The 22,199-nt window shown below is 42.9% G+C and overlaps 1 protein-coding gene across 1 annotated transcript; it reads right to left on the bottom strand.

Moving 5' to 3' along the window:
• Nucleotides 1-420: 420 nt before the first annotated feature.
• On the bottom strand, nucleotides 421-21,797 carry SMIM13 (small integral membrane protein 13). The gene is made up of 2 exons (XM_069563069.2): nucleotides 21,227-21,797; nucleotides 421-4,626 (listed from the first exon to the last, which is right to left on the bottom strand). Exons 1-2 carry the CDS (start codon nucleotides 21,300-21,302, stop codon nucleotides 4,439-4,441), a joined length of 264 nt encoding a protein of 87 aa, XP_069419170.1. The 5' UTR covers nucleotides 21,303-21,797; the 3' UTR covers nucleotides 421-4,438.
• Between the last annotated feature and the right edge of the window lie 402 nt (nucleotides 21,798-22,199).

Below are 22,199 nucleotides of genomic sequence, written 5' to 3' on the forward strand. Positions count from 1 at the left end.
TAGCAGTTCACGGTTCCCCATCTCAAATGGGTTTCAAAGGCATCCCTCCATCTTCTTACTTGGCTTTCATCAGTCCCCTCAGCCAGTCTTCCTGGTGGTTAACACCAACAAAACGGGAGATGTGACCTATGGTGAACAGATCTTCCAAACAATCTTGAGGATATGGGATGAAGCCTAAGAAGGAAAAAAGGGCTAAACGTTAAATGTAAACTAGTTCTAACACTGTATATCCTTAGGTTTCAAGTCCATTCTTTTCATCTACTAGGAATGTTACTGCTAACTTGTCCTAATTCTTGTAGAGGTTTAGTTTGACAAATGAGGTGAAGGGTGAGCCCACCGGTAAAAATGGCTGGTTTCCAATCCCTCATGTCCAAGCCACCCTTCATACTTCTTATACTTCATCAGTGAAACAAACACAACTTTTGTTTTCACTTTAATTTATTCTTTGTAAAGTGACATCATACAGACAAACCACAGAAGCTTTAGACATAGTGTTGACCAGTTTTAACAGCTAGTAACTGTTTTACAGCGAATAACATTTACACGGACTCCTCATCTCGTTATACAAAGGCATTATGAACACACACAGTTCTAATTTCTTATAAACCTATTTGTCAAGCAGCAAGATGACAATATACCATAGCGTAGCACAGAACGTTTCCTTCAAGAAACCAGAGCAGCACTATTTGGTGAATGGTTATGCATAGAATTTAAAGGGTAATAAACACTGGTCATAAAGCAAGGGATACACGTACATTAATAAGTGAAAAATGTTAATTTTTATTAATATAAGATAAAATGTTTCTCTTTACGCTTTAAGTTAAAAACTATAGAATACTTTAAAAGCAGACAATACAAGGTGCTTTCATTTTAGACTCCATATCAAAATACTACTCCATTAATTGCTTAAGAACCCATAACCTTTGAGTACTGCTCATTGGCTTTTTAAAGTCAACCTGAAATATAAAAGCACTTCAAGTTTACCAGTCAAAAGCTAATGTTACACTGGTTACATGTTACATTAAAACATAGCTTTTAAGAAAAACTGAATTTAAAAATACTGCAGCATGGAACTCTAAAAAGTAAAAAATGCACTACTTTCAAATCTTTCAACACATTTTGGTTTAAAATGCCCTATTTTGTGAAACCATTACCTACTATATTCCCAACTTTCAGTTAAAATGACAGGTTGAAGTTGTTTTTAAATCTGATAACATCTAAAGAAATGGATCAGCATGTACATTGGCTATCCACCACAAAACGTTGTTCCCACCACGAAAACATCACTACAGAGAGCCCCTGGGTGAATATAAATCTTAAAAACTTTAACAGCGTCACACAAATATTTAGTGTCTTTTGGCCTTGAAATCAGAGCAATGCTACCAATAAATCTGATATACGCAATTTTCACAGAAGTTTCAGAAGCAAAAGAAGAAAAACGATTTGTAAGTGGTTGGTTGGATAGAAATGAAAGCACCCACTAGAGTCTTCTCATTTTAGAATTCATCCTCCAACGAGGGCGTCCGAGGTCACCATCACTGTCTGAGAGCATTCAGACAAGACTAATACTTGTTTTGTTTTATTTTCATGCTCAGAACCCTCCAAGCTTCAACATCAACCACAGGCCACTAAGAAACTGAAAATGCACTTATGATGAGCTCTGCAAGTTCAGCTACAAAAGCACTAAAACAGGAAAAACAAAAACCCTGTATCACACAAGTAACTCTGTGTTAACTATTTCTCTTGCCTCTCTCCGTGGCCTTAGAAATATGTACTATGGTGAGTCTATTAGGAAAAGAGGTGCATAGGGGGAAAAAATGTTTCAAACAAAGAAATCAGTTTGTAGAATTTTCATATGGCAGCAGCTACTTCTTTTTACTTTCCTAAGAGTTAAAACATGGCAGAGTGTGAGCTATTAATATGCTCTGGGCATATTTCCCAAGCAAGCTAAGCAGAATATTTCTTAAAATTCTATTTTTAAAGACATTCATAAAAGCATAAATATTAATAAATAATACCAACATGTATATCTTTTCATGGATTAATTTATGGATGACCCTTGAATATTTTAGCGGTTATGTTGGCCATCACTCTTAATACTGACACAATAGGAAGCCTTCCAGCTACTAAAAAAGTTGGTCAGCAACTATTATCTAACCTAAGACATTCACTACAAAGCAGAATCCATAGCTCCAAATATCAGCCTGCAAAAAATCCAATTCAAATATCCTCCCAGCACCAAGAAGCATGAGGTTTTCCCCTACCTGATAAGCACTTTAATGTGATATTTAGCTAGTACAAAAGCATTAAAATGAATGCTTGAACAATACAGTCACATAGAGAAAAAAGTGTATCCAGTAAGGAAACAAAGACGGTGCCCCGCTCTGAGCTGCTGGGGACCGCTCCCCTTAGCAAATATTGAAAAGTAAAGTTAAACTCTGTAAATTCCCTTTTAGTACATGCAAAGGGCCACAATGACAGCACAGGTGTTCATCAATTCGGGGCAGAGCAGATGAACTGTTAATAAAACTATCAGCGTCGAGTATGAGGTATCAAACAAAGTTACACAGTCATGAAACAGAGGCGATATTCTGTAATGACTAGTTCTTGAGAAACAAACGTTTAAAATAGAAAGAACTTAAGATTAATAAAGTAAGTTGGCTTTGCAATTCACTTTCATGTAAAGCAGGCAACACTAAATGGGAAAGTTCTTTAATGCATAGCTCTCTTCCCCAGGAAACACTGAGTCCAAAGTTCAGTGAAGACAAACAAGGGAACATGGCAGGAATCACTTTACAGTAAAGCAGGCATTTTCACCCGCTCTCTCAATACCTAGCGCCTCGGAGGCCTTGTCACTGAACTGCTGTCTGTGAAGAAGTATTTTCTCCTCAGCACATGCCTTGAGCAGGAAGTCCTCCCATGTGCAAGGAGTAATGAAGCCTACCCTTCCTGAAGGAAGAGGACAGAGCCCAGATTCCCACATTTCTATTCTAGAATCGTGAACAGGGTGCTCCAAAAGATGTCTCAGAGGATAACTATTTTAACGATATGGTAAGAGTCAGAATTAAGTTCCCCAATAAATAGTTGCTACCCTAGGAATAAAAATAAATTTACAGACTATTTTTTTCCCCCTAACCTAAGATACCATCACCGGTAAGATGCACCATAAATATCACTAAGAAAAGACACAGGCGATTCAACTATGACACGATGCTTTTGTATTCTGCAGAATGCCTAGTTTTCTGATTTACTCAAACAGAGCTTTCAAACAGGTATTTATCAGATCAACCTTGTGCTCAAGTCCAGGAAGTGCATGATGAAATAAGTTGGTTAAGTGATGACTATAACGTCGTAGTCTGAGTCTAACTCTTCAGAATCATTCAGATGGGCGTCTGCGTTCCTCCAGACCACACCCCCCTGGGCATCGTCAAGCGCCCTGGTGATAGAGCACCGCTTTAAACGGCGCTCGGGCACCGCCCGCTGGTTAACGTCAGCGGAAAGCTTTGGACGCAATGAGGTCTGACGCCTCAAGGACAGTCCTGCTCGACGCATGAATCGATCACACCAGCCTCTGGTGGCTTTGAACTTCGCTTCATCTATTCCGAGGCCTTTGGCAATTTCTCCGGCCTTCAGCTGCATTGCTTGGCGTGTGACGGGCAGTCCTTTTGCACGCGTCTCACTGACAAAATGTAGCACACCCTCGTCTACCTGCGGGTATCTTCCTTTCTTAGGTCCCGTAAAGCACTTTGTGGTGGCTTTACAAGAAAATATGGAGTTTCGGTCGCTCCTCCAGCGACGGATGTTTGCCTCGCTGATGTGGAACGCACGCCCTGCTGCTCTGTTGCCGTGCTTTTCTGCATACACGATGACTTTTCGTTTCAAGGCTGAATCATAGTGTAATCTTTTTGAAGACATTTTTAAAAGCCAGTTAAACCTGACACATTTGATACCAACAATCAGTAATGGTACTATGACAAGCCTGAGGTCCACACGTGCCCAGACGAGGGTAATTACATCACGACTGTTGCCTGGTTGACTGTAACCGTGAGATATATCCCAATTTCAGACAAGGCATGATGTGGGGGCGGGAGGGGGGAGGGGAAACATGACGCAGAACTAACATTAATAAAATATGGATTTTCAAGCCTGTAATATTTATCAGATTAACACCAGTGCAAGAAAAGAAGCCCAAGGGTCAAAGAAAAAGTATATATGTTTAAGCATACAAGCAAAAATTATCTTAACGATGAAATCTGCAATGGTTCGATTTGGTTGAACTTCCCTTTATTTGCATATGGCTTACATGTAAATCTTTTTTTGAATTGGACTTAGAATCCAAGAATGAATGTTCTTCACTCCTTTAGCAAACTGCAAAGCCCCGTCATTACAGAGAGACTCCCAGAACCCTTGGTCATTCGCCATCACAGGACCGGCTGGCTCAGTGGCCTTCATCCGCAGGGGCCCTCCTCTGGCGAGCAGACCTGATCCTGTGTGGAGATGGTGAAGCATCTTCTTCGGTCTCAGATCCTGAAGGCTCACGGTCTCCCTCCTGGGATCCGGTGTCTCCAACCAGTTCCCGAAGAAACTTGAATTTTGACAAAAAAAGATGCCAAACAAAATACCAACCTAAAGAGAGATAAAAAACATTCAGAAAAATTATTACACCCAGCGTTATCAACTGAGAGCATTTCAGTTAACTCTGCGTCAGGGGTACACTACAAAATAGGATGTATAATCTAAAGGTGTAAGTGATCACAATTTATGTAACAAACAGTTATCAAGCATTTACTATGGACAGGCATAAAGACAAACTCTGGGATTACACGGGATGCCCACAACCAAGTGTACAAATTTTTGCACTAACATATTTTCACTTCTCCTGGGTGTAACAACTGACCCCCGAACAAGGCCATGGTTAGACCCTCCTCACCTTTGAAAATCCATCTGCAACTTTACAGTAGGCCCACCATATCCATGGTTCCACACCCAAGGATTCAACCTCAGATCATGTACTTAACTGCAGGTGTATTTAGGACAAGAAATTCACACATAAGCGGACCTACACAGTTCATACCCGTGTTGTTCAAGGGTTCACTGTACACCAAGGGGCAGAGCTGCTGGGTCATATGATAACTTTCACGTAACTGTGAAATTGCTGAAGTCCTGTCCAAAGCAGCTGTGCCATTTTACATTCCCATCAGAAATGTAAGAGGCTCTCAGTTTCTCCACATCCTCACCAAGACTTTCAATTTTCCACCTTTTTTATTATAGTCATCCTAGCGGGTATGAAGTGGTATATCATAGTGGCTTTTATGATCCTACTTCCCTAATGACTAAATTTGCTGAACATCTTTTTCTTGTGTTTACTGGCCGTTTGTAAATCTTCTTTGGAGGAATGTCTATTAAACCTCTCTGCCCACTTTATAATCAGCTTGTCTTTTTATTGAGTTGTAGGAATTCTAAATATATTCTTGATACCAGTTGTTTATCAGAAATAGGATCTGCAAACATTTTTTGCCCATTCTGTGGGCTGGACTTTTCACTGTCTTGATCATGTTCTTTGAAGTATGATCGTTTTTTAATAATGATGGAGCCTAAGTTAGTTTTTATTTGATGAAATCCATTTGTTTTGTTTTTCTTTGGTTGCTTATGCTTCTGGGTACCATATCTAGGGAACCACTGACTAACTCAAGGTCATGAAGATTTATGCCTATGCATTCTTCTAAGAGGTTTAGTTTTAGCTCTTACACGTAGGTCTTTGATTGATTTTAACTTTGGTGTAAAGATCCAAATTAATCCTTTTGCATGTGAATACTAAATTGTTGCAGAACTATTTGTTGAAAAGACTATTCATCCCTCTATTAAACTGTCTTTGCAATTTTGTCAAAATTCCAATGATCATAAATGTTATAGTTTATTTCTGGGCTTCCCTTGTGGCTCAGCTGGTAAAAGAATCCACCTGCAATGCAGGAGACCTGGGTTTGATCCCTGGGTTGGGAAGATCCCCTGGAGAAGGGAATGGCTACCCACTCCAGTATTCTGGCCTGGAGAATTCCATGGACTGTATAGTCCATGGGGTCACAAAGATCTATTCCATTGATCTGCCTATCCTTATGCCATATATACATTATGTTGATTTTAGTAGCTTTGTGTTTAGTTTTAAAATCAAGAGTATAAGTTCACGAACTTTGTTCTTTTCAAGACTATTTTGAGTCACTTGCATTTGAGTCTCTTGCATTTCCATATGTCATTTTAGAATTATCTTGTCAATTTTTTGGGGAAAAAACTGCATGAATTTTGACAGGGATTGTATTGAATCTGTAGGTCAATGGGGAGAAACTATACTTTTTTATGATACTTCTCTGTCCATATCAAAAATTTTCCACAGTGGACATAGAAAAATGTTTTGACAATCAGAAAAATCAGGAGAAAAATTTCAGAAACCAACAAATAATTCATGAATACTCTGTAGACTGCAAGGAGATCCAACCAGTCCATCCTAAAGGAGATCAGTCCTGGGTGTTCATTGGAAGGACCAATGTTGAAGCTGAAACTCCAATACTTTGGCCACCTGATGCGAAGAGCTGACTCATTTAAGAAGACCCTGATGCTGGGAAAGATTGACGGCAGAAGGAAAAGGGGACAACAGAGGATGAGATGGTTGGATGGCATCACTGACTCAATGGACATGGGTTTGGGTAGACTCTGGCAGTTGGTGATGGATAGGGAGGCCTGGCGTGCTGCAGTCCACGGGGTCGCAAAGAATCAGACACGACTGAACTGAACTGAACTCTGTAGACTTCTCGTTTTAAATACCCAAATAAGCCCAAGTGATTTCTAGACACTAAGGAAAACCTCTCTTAGGTTAATTTTGAGAACTCAACCTAAAAGTTAAGTGCTAAATAGACGTTATGGAGGTGAATTTACCATCAGGAAAATTATAAGCAAGCTCAATCAATGATGATGATAGTCTTGACCTCATAAAGATCAAAGATTCTAACAGTGGTTATTAGGTATAAAATGAGCAAAAATTTAGAATGTAAAGGGAAGTAACTGGAACTCTTCTGACCGAAGAGGGAAGGGCTGTCACCAGTGGGGTTCCCACCATAAAATACTCTTGCCCTTGGGGCAGTTCAGAGAAAGTCAAGTCCCCCAGCATAGGAATCTGCAAGAAAGGAACTGGAGACCGCTTCAGCAGTCAACCTTGGGAGATAGAAATAAAAGAGCATTCAGTGAGACCTCGAATTCTTTCTCAATTTTAATAAAACACATCCAAAACAAAAGACTTTTAAAAAAACATCACTGCCAGCAACCAAACAATGTAAGGGATTCAATCTGAAGTCAAAATTCAGAACGAGGTAGCCAATCAGAGAGACTCCAGAGGCTGGGGTAGCAAGTTACAGCCTCTACACATGACACTCCCCTCCCCACCACACCAGCTAAAGCACGTCACACCTCTTCAATTATTCCCTTCACCTGCAGTTAAGCAAACCTGAAAAGCAGCTCATTTTTCCCTATTCTGCCTGAGTGAGGGTTGCACGTGGAAGAGCATGTAGGTAGGGATGCTGCTTCCCACAAAAAATCGTGAGGCAGAGAATTCTCCCTAATACAGATGTGGAGCTCATCCACTGGGCAGCCAAAGAAACATCCACTGCGCTGCCTTTCTCAATGGCTACTGTAATGATAGGGTGAGAAAGCAAAGTTAAAAAGGAAATTGTAGCGGTGAACCCGAACAACCAAGAACTACAGGGGTATTCACTAGATTCGGGGAAATTCACCTGTTATTTTCCAAGTAAAGGCTAACTTTTCACACAGCTGTAATTCTGGGGAGACGGCAGGGGAGGGGGTTCTATCTCTCGGCACTTAGAGCTGGGAAGAGCTGGTGCTTAGGCAACAGACCATTCATCAGTGTTAACTGTCTGAATAGAGGGTGACACTCAAAATGCCAGGCAATTTGAATGGAAACACAACTACACAACATTTATTTTGGAAAAAGAACCACTACTAAAACTCCCAATAGGTAAAGTGGAAAAGTGTGACTTAGCAAAGAAGAAGTTAAGAGAGGTACTGCAGTGCCGGATAAAACTGCTAATAGTCACTGGCTATGTTCATTAGACCTGGAAATAAAAACATCTTTTTCTTTGGGCTTCCCTGGTGTGGTGGCTCAACAGTACAGAATTCACCTGCCAACGCGGGAGACACAATTTCAATTGTGGAGGCCAGAAAGAACCCCCAGAGAAGGAAATGGCAACCCACTCCAGTACTCTTGCCTGGGAAAATTCCATGGACAGAGGAGTCCAGCGGGCTACACTCCACGGGGTCACAAAGAATTGGACACTTGGCGACTAAACCACAACAAACTTAACTTCGGGACAGGTACTGTGAGGAAATGTTCTGCACGGATCATTTATAGCCAAACTGTTGTTCACTATACACTGTCTTTCTACATACTTCTGGCACATCACATTCCCTCCAGGTGAGGTAGGATCTGCTGAGGCTGGAAGTCCTATTCTCCCTTTTCGGGAGAAGAATATGTCTAAGTGGAAAGCAATTTTGAAAGCATTTATTTATTGTCCAATGGAATGACCCTACACATGCGATGACCACACTGTGCATCACTCAAACTGGCTACTCACCATCCTCTGCTCAGGAGCCTTGAGAAGCTACTGGTTCCCAACGACTCATCCTGGACACTGCAAATCAGTCTCCAGAATTGTGCTTGCTCATCCTTTCTAAGTTTCCTAGATGATTCTGATGCACAGGTAGGTGTGGAAAAGAGGTCACGTGAAGAAGAAATATGAGTGCTACAGCAGATCAATTACAGCAAGTGGCCAAGGAAAAGGAGAAAAGGACAAGCAATGGAGGAGCAGGAGAGAGGTGGGATACTCATAACACGCGTGTATTCACAATTCCTCTGCTGCTGCTGTTTAGTCACTAACTCTCTGTGACCCCACGGACTATGGCCCGCCAGCCTCCTCTGTCCACGAGATTTTTTAGGCAAGAATACTGAATGCCTAAAGGGCCTCTTGTAGAAGTGTAGCTCGTACAGTTCCTCCCACCCAAACCTGATATGCAAACACTGGAAACTCTTTACCTATTTTTATTCTGTAGACTGTGGGTCTCCTATCTTGTCCTGGGATTCTAAGAGAAAAATGGATGGAGGGAGGGAGGGATAACAGAAAGAGGGGGCAGGGAGAAGGACTGAACAAAATTATATGCACGTTAGTCAAAAATGTATACTAATTGTTAAATAAGTACAGCAGATTTTCACAGTTTAAAAGGCAAGTCTGTGTGTTAGATAAACCGGCTGGCAACAGAGGTTGTGTATCCTGGGATAAGCAAAGTACTCAACTTGTGTGTGCCAGTACCCAAGCATTAGTTCAGAGGATGCATTCCATGAAAACGCACTGTATATTGCCTTTCTATGCAAGAATAAGGGCTTCCCTGGTGGCTCAAACAGTAGAGAACCCACCTGCCAATGCAGGTGACCCAGGTTCGATCCCTGGGTTGGGAAGATCCCCTGAAGAAGGGAATGGCTACCCACTCCAGTATTCTTGCCTGGAGAATTCCTGAACAGAGAAGCCTGGCGGGCTACATCCACGGAGTCGAAAAGAGTTGGACACGACTGAGCAGCTAACACAACAATGCAAGATACATGTGCTAGCAGCAGAAGGGCAGCAATAGCAGATGAACCTGAATAATGAACCACCACCATCAACACGCCACAAACCCACAGGACAGTTGTAATCACAGAGTTCTCAGTTCACCAAGTGCTTTTACATTCAACATTTAATTTAATACTCTCATTAGCCCTCTGAACTAGTGAGACTAGGAATCATTATCCCCATTTTCTAGAAAAGAAAACAAAGGCTCAAAGTAATTCATCACCATGGAAGAGGGCAGGATCACCAAATCAGAGGAATGAGCTCACCAGTTCAGTTCAGTGGCTCAGTTATGTCTGACTCTTTGCGACCCCATGGACCAAGCACGCTAGGCCTCCCTGTCCATCACCACCTCTTGGAGTCCACCCAAACCCATGTCCATTGAGTCGGTGATGCCATCCAACCATCTCATCCTCTGTCATCCCCTTCTCCTCCCACCTTCAATCTTTCCCAGCATCCGGGTCTTTTCAAATGAGTCAGTTCTTCGCATCAGGTGGCCAAAGTATTGGAGCTTCAGCATCAGTCCTTCCAATGAACACCCAGGACTGATCTCCTTTAGGATGGACTGGGTGGATCTCCTTGCAGTCCAAGGGACTCTCAAGACTCTTCTCCAACACCACAGTTCAAAAGCGTCAATTTTTCAGCACTCGGCTTTCTTTATAGTCCAACTCTCACATCCATACATGACTACTGGAAAAAACACAGTCTTGAGTAGATGGGCATTTGTTGACAAAGTAATGTCTGTTTTTTAATATGCTGTCTAAGTTGGTCCCAAGGAGTAAGCATCTTTTAATTTCATGGCTGCAATCTGAGTGATTTTGGAGCCCCCAAAAAATAAAGTCTGTCACTGTTTCCCCACCTATTTGCCATGAAGTGACGGGACTGGATGGCATGATCTTAGTTTTCTGAATGTGAGTTTTAACCCTACTTTTTCACTCTCCTCTTTCACTTTCATCAAGAGGCTCTTTAGTTCTCCACTTTCTGCCATAAGGTTGGTGTCATCTGCATATCTGAGATTATTGATATTTCTCCCTGCAATCTTGATTCCAGCTTGTGCTTCATCCAGCCTGGCATTTCCCATGATGTACTCTGCGTATAAGTTAAATAAGCAGGGTGACAATATACAGCCTTGACGTACTCCTTTTCCTATTTGGAACCAGTCTGTTGTTCCATGTCCAGTTCTCACTGTTGCTTCCTGCGTACAGATTTCTCTAGAGGTAGGTCAGGCAGTCTGGTATTCCCATGTCTTTAAGAAATTTCCAGTTTGTTGTGGTTCACACAGTCAAAGACTTAAAGCAGAAGATGTTTTTCTGGAACTCTTTTGCTTTTTTGATGATCCAACAGATGTTGGCAATTTAATCTCTGGTTCCCCTGCCTTTTCTAGATCTAGCTTGAACATCTGGAAGTTCACGGTTCATGTACTATTGAAGCCTCGCTTGGAGAATTTTGAGCATTACTTTACTAGCATGTGAGATGAGCATGATTGTGTGGTAGTTTGAGCATTCTTTGGCATTGCCTTTCTTTGGGATTGGAATGAAAACTGACCTTTTCCAGTCCTGTGGCCACTGCTGAGTTTTCCAAATTTGCTGGCATATTGAGTGCAGCACTTTCACAGCATCATCTTTCAGGATTTGAAATAGCTCCACTGGAATTCCATCACCTCCACTAGCTTTGTTCGTAGTGATGCTTTCTAAGGCCCACTTGACTTCACATTCCAGAATGTCTGGCTCTAGGTGAGTGATCATACCATCGTGATTATCTGGGTCCTAAAGATCTTTTCTGTATAGTTCTTCTGTGTATTCTTGCCACCTCTTCTTAATCTCTTCTGCTTCTGTTAGGTCCATACCATTTCTGTCCTTTATCGAGCCCATCTTTGCATGAAATGTTCCCTTGGTATCTCTAATTTTCTTGAAAAGATCTCTAGTCTTTCCCATTCTGTTGTTTTCCTCTATTTCTTTGTGCTGATCACTAAGGAAGGCTTTCTTATCTCTCCTTGCTATTCTTTGGAACTCCGCATTCAAATGGGTGTATCTTCCCTTCTCTCCTTTGCTTTTGCTTCTCTTCTTTTCTCAACTATTTGTAAGGCCTCCTCAGACAGCCATTTTACTTTTTTGCATTTCTTTTCCATGGGGATGGTCTTGATCCCTGTCTCCTATACAATGTCACGAACCTCCATCCATAGTTCTTCAGGCATTCTATCAGATCTAATCCCTTGAAACTACTTCTCACTTCCACTGTATAATCGTATGGGATTTGATTTAGGTCATACCTGAATGGGCTAGTGGTTTTCCCTACTTTCTTCAATTTGAGTCTGAATTTGGTAATAAGGAGTTCATGATCTGAGCCACAGTCAGCTCTGCCTTGTTTTTGTTGACTGTATAGAGCTTCTCCATCTTTGGCTGCAAAGAATGTAATCAATCTGATTTCGGTGTTGACCATCTGGTGATGTCCATGTGTAGAGTCTTCTCTTGTTGCTGGAAGAAGGTATTTGCTATGACCAGTGCATTCTCTTGGCAAAACTCTATTAGCCTTTGCCCTGCTTCATTTTGTACTCCAAGGCCAGATGTGCCTGTTCCTCCAGGTGTTTCTTGACTTCCTACTTTTGCATTCCAGTCCCCTATAATGAAAAGGACATCTTTTTGGGGTGTTAGTTCTAGAAGGTCTTGTAGGTCTTCAGAGAACCGTTCAACTTCAGCTTCTTCAGCATTACTGGTCAGGGCATAGACTTGGATAACTGTGATACTGAATGGTTTGCCCTGGAAATGAACAGAGATCATTCTGTTGTTTTTGAGATTGCATCCAAGTTCTGCATTTTGGACTCTTTTGTTGACTATGATGGCTACTCCATTTCTTCTAAGGGATTCTCGCCCACAGTAGTGGATATAATGGTCATCTGAGTTAAATTCACCCATTCCAGTCCATTTTAGTTCGCTGATTCCTAAAATGTCGACGTTCACTCTTGCCATCTCCTGTTTGACCACTTCCAATTTGCCTTGCTTCATGGACCTAACATTCAGATTCCTATGCAAAATTGCTCTTTACAGCATCGGACTTTGCTTCCATCACCAGTCACATCCACAACTGGGTGTTGTTTTTGCTTTGGTTCTGTCTCTTCATTCTTTCTGGAGTTATTTCTCCACTGATCTCCAGTAGCATATTGGGCACCTACCAATCTGGGAAGTTCATCTTTCTGTGTCCTAACTTTTTGCCTTTTCATACTGTTCATGGGGTTCTCAAGGCAAAAATAACTGAAGTGGTTTGCCATTCCTTCTCCAGTTTCTCTTTTTCAGTAAGTGCATCAAATTTCTCATATTTTCATAGTGAAAGTATGGCTAAAACACAAAACACTAATCAGGAAATGAGAACATGACTGCCTACCCAAGATCTCCTAGTTCAAAATGCCTGGGTGCAGTAGAAAAAAATTCCTATCTTTGTGGACTCATTCCTCCACAGTCTTAACTTAATCCTACCATCATGGTGATATCTAAATGGTTAGCTGACTGGCTCAATACCAATCTCAATTGGTATAAAGCTCTTTTCCATGTTCCATCCTGTAACTTTTTTTCCCTTTTACACAGAAGGCAGCTAAAGCTCACTTCTAAGGTAGTATGTCCAAGGCCAAGACACAGGCAAAGTGAAAACAGAACCTTGCTCTTTCAACTCTTCCCACAAAGCTCCCTCTACTGCATGTCTCTTCTGTAAAGACACACGGGGGACCATCACTGATCCAACACAACGTTGAACCAAAATACCTCCACACCTCAATCCCTGTTATCCAGAAAATGAAGGACAGTTTTAAAATTCCCTTTAAAACCTCTTCCTTTTTTTAAAAATTTTCCCCTCCTTTCAGCAATCACAACACTCCCATAGATCCAAATATCAGCTCTCTTACATATGACTAAAATTTTCATCCATACTTTATCCCTTTCTTAAACCTCAGGAAGGAATCTCTACCTCGTTGGCTGGAAGGACACCTTTAAAAAGTATGTCCATCCGACATTTCTTTCTTCTGATGCTCATATTTCCATAAGGGGTACTGTATCCCCTCCCCAACCCTCAGGTGGAAAACAGGGTATTCCAGCACTATGGCCTTCCCCTACTGTGGCTTCTACACTAATAAACCCTCTCCCGTCTACTTCCTTCGTTACATTCCCAGCACCATCTTCCATCCTTACTGTCAACTGGATTACCACTGCAATTTCTTAACTCAGAGGCATGCTGCAGCCACACTGCTTGGCCATGAATCCTAATTCAACAACTCACTTGAAATGTGAGCAAGCTAACCTCTGTGTGTCTTGGTTTCGTCTATAAAATGCAGACAACACCACATACTTTCAAAGGGACAGTACAGTAATAAAAAGAATGAATATGTGTCACGTGCTAAGGAGAATGCCTGTACGTCATAAATTACTCGTCAAAGGTTAGCCATCGGCACCATCTCTTAGGCTGTGGTCTCTTCCCCACCCAGGGCAAACTCTACAGACAAGGGGTCATTACCACTATCACTGACATTTTTAAGCAACCCTGACCCAGGGATCGAACCTGGGTCTTTTGCACTGCAGGCAGATTCTTTACCATCTAACCCACCAGGGAAGCCCTTTTAAGCAAGGTCAACACATAATTTTTACATCTTTCTACTATACTATCTCTTCAGTATTACACTCTCTTGGGTGATTGCTTTAGGATTTCACATTCACTTCCATCTGTCACTGTATTAATAACAGTCCTTTTCCCAAGACACAAGTTCCTTAAGGAAGGAAAATGTATGGCTTATCTACTTTTTCTTCTGTTTCTTCTGTCTTAGAACACAGAGTAGAAACCCCACACAAACTATTCAACTTCCATCCTCCAACCCCCACCCTCAATACACACCAAAGGGAAAGGGAAAGTCGCTCAGTCATGTCCGATTCTTTGCGACCCCATGGACTGCAGCCTACCAGGCTTCTCAGTCCCTGGGATTTTCCAGGCAAGAGTACTGGAGTGGGTTGCCATTTCCTTCTCCAGGGGATCTTCCCGACCCAGGGATCGAACTCGGGTCTCCCGCATTGTTGGCAGACGCTTTACCTACTGAGCCACCAGGGAAGCCTTACACACCAAAAGTACCATAAACTAAGGATTTAATGACTTTCATCTCAGAGCTCCTAAGATTCCTACTATGTAACAGAATAGCTGATAAACAGAACTGTTGAACAATGCTATCAACCAGTGATAACACTGAATATCAGAGAATACTGGAGATCTTCCCAACCCTGGGATCAAACCCAGTTCTCCTGCATTGCTGGCAGATTCTTTACCATCTGAGCCACTAGGCAAGCCCATTAAGCATAAACCTTCTTAACTTCTATGATACAAGATACATTTTCTCACTATAATAAAATTTAACTAGAAAATGATAAAATGATATATAGGGGGAAAAAAAGAAATGTCCTAAATAACTCACAATTGAAAGGAGAAATCACAAGTGAAACTAAAAAACATTTTGAACCAAATAAAGTTTTTTCTAAAAAAAACAAAACTAATACTTAAAAAAGAAATTAACATCATTAAATACCTATTTTTATCTTTTTAAATAAGAATAGTTTAAAATCAATAATCTAAGTTTCTACCATAAGAAACTAGTAGTACAAATTAAAATCAAAATAAGTAGAAGAAAATAAAGATAAACATAAACCAATGAAATAAAATTTGGACAAGAAATAAAAAATCAGCCTTTCAGCAGCTGAGGAGTGGGCAGATGGCTCAGAGAAGGACGTCAGATGTCATTGCCCTCCCAGCTTTTCGATCTCCCCCCCAAAGCCCCTCAATAAAATGGTTTGATCCCCCCAAAAAAAGAAATAAAAAATCAGTAAAACAAAAAGATCCAGATTCTTTGAGAAGATCAATAAAATTCATAAACCTCTAGCCAGACTGACCATAAGCAAAAGAAAGAACACAATACCAAGAATGAAAGAGAAGACATCATCACAGATCCTACAGATATTAAATGATGAGAGAATATTAATTCAGATTAAACAGACACAGTGCTTGAAAAACACAAACTCAAAAGCTCACTCAAAAAAAAAAAACAGGTTAACTGGAATAGCCCAACATTAGCCCAAATGAAAGATACTGAGTTTGTAATTAAAAACTTCCCCCAAAAGAAAAGTCCTGACCTAAATTAATTCTACCAGACATTTAAGAAAGTATACTGGGGACTGTGCTTTATTAATTTTTGAATATTCATGACCTCCACCACAGCACCTGAACATAAGAGTTCACTAAGTGTATTTTGGGGCTTCCCTGGTGGCTCAGAGGGTAAAGCGTCTGCTTGCATTGCGGGAGACCTGGGTTCAATCCCTAGGTCGGGAAGATCCCCTGGAGAAGGAAATGGCACCCCACTCCAGTACTCTTGCCTGGAAAATCCCATGGACGGAGAAGCCTGGTAGGCTACAGTCCATGGGGTCACAAAGAGTTGGACACAACTGGGCGACTTCACTTTCACAAATGTATTTTACTGAGGAATACAAAGGTTATCCAGTTTGAGACAACCTTGGTTTGTACTACACTTAAGCGTGTGTTTCTAATAGGAATTTAACAATTTATACAGAGCAATCTTTCTTCACTTCTACTTCACGTATACAAGGGCCCTCTACATGTGAGGCATTACTCTCCAAGATCCAAGAACAGAGCAATGAGCAAGCCAAAGAAGGCCCTGTCCCCACTGAGCTTACACTCTTGTTGGAGGAAACAAAAAGATAAAATACAGCGAGCCTCTGCACCGCTGAGTGCCACGGCCAAAGAGTCAAACCACCACAGACAAAACTGACTACCAGACTGAAACTGAGGAGATGGTCGATGCAAAGGGAACTGGACAGATAACAAAGAGAAAGTATATGTATACAGTGGAGTATCACTCTGCCATAGGGATTAAAAAATGAAATCTTGCCATTTGTAACAACCTGGATAGATCTAAAAGGTACGGTGTTAGTGTCATAAGTCAGAGAAAGAAAAACACTCTATGAGTTCACTTACAGGTGAAATCTAAAAAACAAAACAAATGAACAACCATAACTAAACATAAACAGAGTCATAGATACAGAGAACAGAGAGATGGTTGCCAAAGGAGGGGGGTGGGGCAGGGAGAAGTAGATGAGAGAGATTAAGAAGTACAAATTTAGTTGCAAAATAAATGAGTCATGGGTATGAACTGTACACCATGGGGAATAAAGTCAATAACTATGTAGTATCTCTGTAGTGACAGATATAACCAGACTTTCATGGCTATCACTTTGAAATGTATACCAATATCAAATCCTAATATCCTGTAACAGGAACTAACAGTGTGGTAGGTCAATTAGTACTTAAAAACAAACAAATTCATAGAAACAGATCAGATCTGTGGCTGATAGGGAGGAGAGGGGTGGGATTGAATATAGGGATAAATTTCTAGTTATAAGAATGAGTACTAGGGACATAATGTACAACAGGATAAATATAATTAACACTGATGTATGTTATATATGAAAGCTAAGTGAGTAAATGAATTTAAGAGTTCTCATCACTGGAAAAAAGTTTTTTCTATTTCTTTACTTCCGTATCTAGGAGATGATGGATATTCACCAAACTTACGATGATAATCATTTCATGATATGTGTAGGTCAATTAAGTTGCACTCCTTAGATCTCGACAATTGTTGTTAAGTTGCTCAAGTGTGTCCAACTCTTTTGTGACCCCATGGACTGCAGCCCACCAGTCTCCTCTGTCCATGGGATTCCCCAGGCAAGAATATCTGAGTGGGTTGCCATTCCCTTCTCCAGGGGATCTTCCCAACCCAGGGTTCAAACCTTCGTCTCCAACACTGCAGGCGGATTCTTTACCACTGAGCCACCTGGGAAGCTCCAAGTTTATACAGTGCTGTATGTCAATTATTGGAGAAGGCAATGGCACCCCACTCCAGTACTCTTGCCTGGAAAATCCCATGGACGGAGGAGCCTGGTGGGCTGCAGTCCATGGGGTCTCGAAGAGTCGGACACAACTGAGCGACTTCACTTTCACTTTTCACTTTCATGCACTGGAGAAGGAAATGGCAACCCACTCCAGTATTCTTGCCTGGAGAATCCCAGGGACGGGGGAGCCTGATGGGCTGCCGTCTATGGGGTCTCACAGAGTCGGACACAACTGAAGCAACTTAGCAGCAGCAGCCGTATGTCAATTATAGCTCAGTAACACTGGAAGGCAAAAAAAAAGAGAGAGAGACAAAACTGAAGTGACTTCCAGATGGAGTGAGTATTTGTAAGGAAAGGGCAAATCCAAGAATGACACCCAAGTCCCTGGCTGCTGATAACATGTGAGCAGGGAGGAACAAACAGGTTGTAGAAATCAAAAGTTCTGTTTTAGATGTGTTTAGTTTGAGATGGTTATTAGATCTTCAAATCAGGGTACTGAGGCGTGAACCTAGGGTGCGGGAGAGTCGTGATAGCTAGAGATACCAATGTTAGTCATTAGTTAGAGTTACTATTTAAATCTTTAGAACTAGATGAGGGACAGAATGGAAGGAAGGTAAAAACAGAAACATATATTTATTTTTACTATAACACAGTGTATGATAGGAGTGTAGAAAATAGCATGCATCTCATGGAGTAATGGCCAAGTACTAGTCTGTAAAATTTTTAAGTCAGAGATAAGAGCAATGATGGGTAGATAGAAACGTGTACATATAAACTGATTGATACATGTAATTTACATACTTATGAATGTACTGGGAATAATGTAAAACATTTCCTATCATAGATTTAGTCAAAAAAAGTTAAATTCTAGGGGATGGGAAGACAGGAAAAGATAAAACAATTAACCACTATGGTAGGAAGAACACCATGGGGGTAGAGTGTACAGAAGCCACAAGAAATGCTTCCTGGGAAGAATGCTCACCTGTACAGAATGAGTCTGTGAGGATAAAGAGAATTAGAACTCTAAAGTGACCATGGACTTGGTGATACAGAGGCCATTTGTGACTGACCTTGACAACAGCAGTTTCAATGAATAGTGGGAATGGAAAATATTTTTAGAATGAATGAGAGGCAAGAAAGTACAACCAACAGATAGGAGAAGGAAGACCTCCCTAAGAATCCTGAAATTTGAAAATCAGAATTCACTATGTGAAAGAACCCGTCAGAGTTCTTTCAGGCTATGCATTTCCTGGGGCAGACCCAGGTCATTGATTTTTAATCCCTAATGTGACTGTATTTGGAGGCAAAGCCTTTAAAGGCTTATTTAAAGGTTAAATAAATTGATACGGGTGGGGCCCTAATCCAATATGACTGGTGCCCTTCTTACACAAGGTTAGGACATAGACACACCCACAGATGAAAGGTTAAGACACAGGGAGAAGATGGTCATCTGTAAGTCAAGTAGAGAGGCTCAGAGGAAATTAACCCTGCTTGAACTTCTAGCCTCCAGACTGTAAGAAAATAAATTTCTGTGGTTTAATGTCTATATTGTTACAGCAGACTTAGTTTCTCTTTCATATCTGGTGGGATCCATCCCTCCTCCTCCCTAAGCCCCAGGCTCCCTCAACTAGCCAAAACACGAAGCTACCCCAAAATTCACTCTCCCAACAAAAAAGTGCTCAGATTACTTCTTACAGCTATTAGTCTCAAACACTCCAATCAAAATACGACATTCTTTTACTTAGCACACCTCACCTCTCATTCCACATTGTTTTCTGAAGTCAAAGGCGGGGTACTTTTAGAAAAATGAGTAGAATTTAAGTCAAATGGCTACTGGAGGCTGAGAGAGCAAGTCTGAATATGTAGCAAATAGGAATTTTGAGGTCTCAAAGGCAAGTTTGGCAAATACTCTATAAAGTGGTGAGAAGGGAGCGGCAGAGGATGAGAAGGTTGGATGGCATCACAGACTCAGTGAACATGAGTTTGAGCAGACTCCGGGAGACACTGAAAGACAGACAGGTGTGCTGCAGTCCACTGGGCCCCCAAGAGCCGGACGCAACTTAGCGACCGAACAACAAGGAAACGGGTATGGTTCACATGGTGCAGGGCCATCTCCAGGTAGTTTGCATGTTCAAACCAGAAAGGAGAGCATGTTTACCTCCTTCCTCATAACCACACAAACCACAAAGATTTGGTTTTCCTTATTTCAAGGATCCTAAACATCTACAATTAGCCCCAAATCCTGACATCACAGGCAGGAAGTTGACAAGGGCCTTCCAATTGCTTTATCATCAGAAAAGCCTGTAAATTAGAAGCTTTAACTCTAGTGCCTTAGCAAAAGCAAGAAAACTAAAAATATACAAACAAGTATATACACACAAGTTTATCTATACACATGTATATGGTCATGTAAAAGAAAATTTAAAATACACATACAAGTATATGGATACAAATATACATATATGTACATGCCTAAATGTCTCCAAACACAGCTGACACTGAGCACGTGGTGCATTAATCAGGTAATGAATAAGCCCCATATTTTGAATACGAACCAATTATTGCATCAACCTGAATCCCTACTTCAATATGATAATTATGAAAAAGCAAACTCACTGACATCTGGTTGTAAACACTTTCCCAGATGTTCACAATTGCTCAGCCCCTTTGCTAAGAGAGCTGTGGCTATCTGCTATTGTTTGTTGTTCAGTAGCCCAGTCCTGTCCCACTCTTTGCAACCGCATGGACTGCAGCATGCCTGGCCTCCCTGTCCCCCACCATCTCTCAGATTTTGCCCAAGTTCACATTCATTGCCTTGATGATGCCATCCAACAGTATTTTGGTCATCTGATGCGACAGAGGACTCATTAGAAAAGTCCCTGATGCTGGGAAAGATTGAGGGCAGAAGGAGAAGAGGGTGTCAGAGGATGAGACGGCTGGGTAGCTACCAGTTACTGTGTATTAGAAAAAAAAAAAAGATCTACAATTGCGCTAAAATTACCTTGAGAAAAGTTTCACGTCCTCTCATGCCATGGAGGGGAAGGAGAAAAAAAAAATCACAGCGAACAAAATAGCACCATTTCTACAGAACTAAGAGTTAGGTTACCTGACCCTGGAAGTTTAATATAGCCGGTGTTTTTTAAGTTCTGCCTCGTCTCGACACTGCTGTTTGGAATTCAGCTTACGCCTAAACTTCAAGCAAACAATCTCACGCGTGCTGCAAAGCCAACTCTTGCTTCTGCCCCTGGTTCAAGGAAGGTAATGAAACCTCCCTCGCTTTATCATCGGGAGCCAGAACATGTAAAAAGACAGAAAGAGGACGAACCGATCACCGCACCTTCGCAAACAGGCCAAGGTGACGATTTGGGCTGATCTGTGGCAAGGGTGGCGATCGAGGCGCTGCGGCGGCCAGGCTTAACCCCGGGTCCACATGCCCAGCGCTGGACCCGGCTCCCTCCTCTGCGGTGGGCAGGGGTACCCAGCTCCGGGCTCACTCCCGAGGGGCAAGTGGAGAACCCATGGGTTTTCGTCACTTGCCCACCCAGGCAGTCTTTTTTCTTTTTCTCTTTTAAAAACCAGAGACAGAACCAGCCAGTCGGCAGGACCAGCCGAGCCGGCGGGTGTTAACTACCCACTCACCGCACACCATCAGCAGCAGCACGATCAGCAGCGTGGCCACGAACACCAGCAGGGTCAGCCCCACGTTGTGCCACATCTTGGGGGCGGCGGGGCGGCGGCGGGCGCGGGCGGGCAGGCGGGAGGGCGGCGCGGCCGGGGCTTCAGCGGCCGGGGCGGCATGAGCGGCGGACGCCCCCCGCCCCCACCCGCCGGCAGCGCCCCCGGGAGGCGGGACGGGGCGGGGCGGCGCGGGGGCGGCCCCGCGGCCGGCGGCCGGCCTGCGCGATCCCTCTCAGGGCAGCCGACCGATGTCGGGCGGGAGGCGGAGAGTGGGGGCGCCGCTACTCGCTCATCGCTCCGGGGACCCGGGGACGCGGCTCCGGGAGACCCCGGAGGCGGCCGGATGTGCTTCCATGGCAGACGCCGCGAGCCCCTGAGGCGGACCGAGGGCGAGCACAGGAGCGTGCGGCGGCCGCCTGACCCTCGCGGTAGCCCACCCGAGGGTCCTTCGGCCCCCCTCGCGGACGGCAGGTAACGTCTCCCCGCGGCGTCCGCAGCGATTCTCCGCCTCAGGCCCCCTCCCCCTGCGGCAGCTCGTCACTCGGCGCCCCCACCGCTCGCCGCCTCTGCGACGCGGGGCCTGCTGGGAGATGGAGTGCAGAGTCCGCAGGAGCCTTGAGGAGGCCGCCTCCACAGGGACTACAACTCCCAGAATGCACCGCCAACGCAGTTGCTTGCCTTCTCCCTCCCTCAGCCTACGGTTTTTTCCCTCAAGCCCAACCTCTGCTTTCTGACTGCGGTTCTCGGAATCCGTGCAGTGGTCTACCCCTCCCGCGGTGTGCCAAAGCGCCAGGCTGATTTCAGACACACCGAGTCGTTCTCTTTGAAGCCACCGTGACCGAAGAACCACGAAGAAGGAAGAAAGGGGACGCAGCTGCCTGAAAAATTGGTTGCTGGTGAACCTAGCCCTCTTGCTGGCGGCGAGTTGGATACT

Source organism: Ovis canadensis, chromosome 20 (genome assembly GCF_042477335.2).
Source record: "Ovis canadensis isolate MfBH-ARS-UI-01 breed Bighorn chromosome 20, ARS-UI_OviCan_v2, whole genome shotgun sequence".
Classification (NCBI taxonomy): Eukaryota; Metazoa; Chordata; class Mammalia; order Artiodactyla; family Bovidae; genus Ovis; species Ovis canadensis.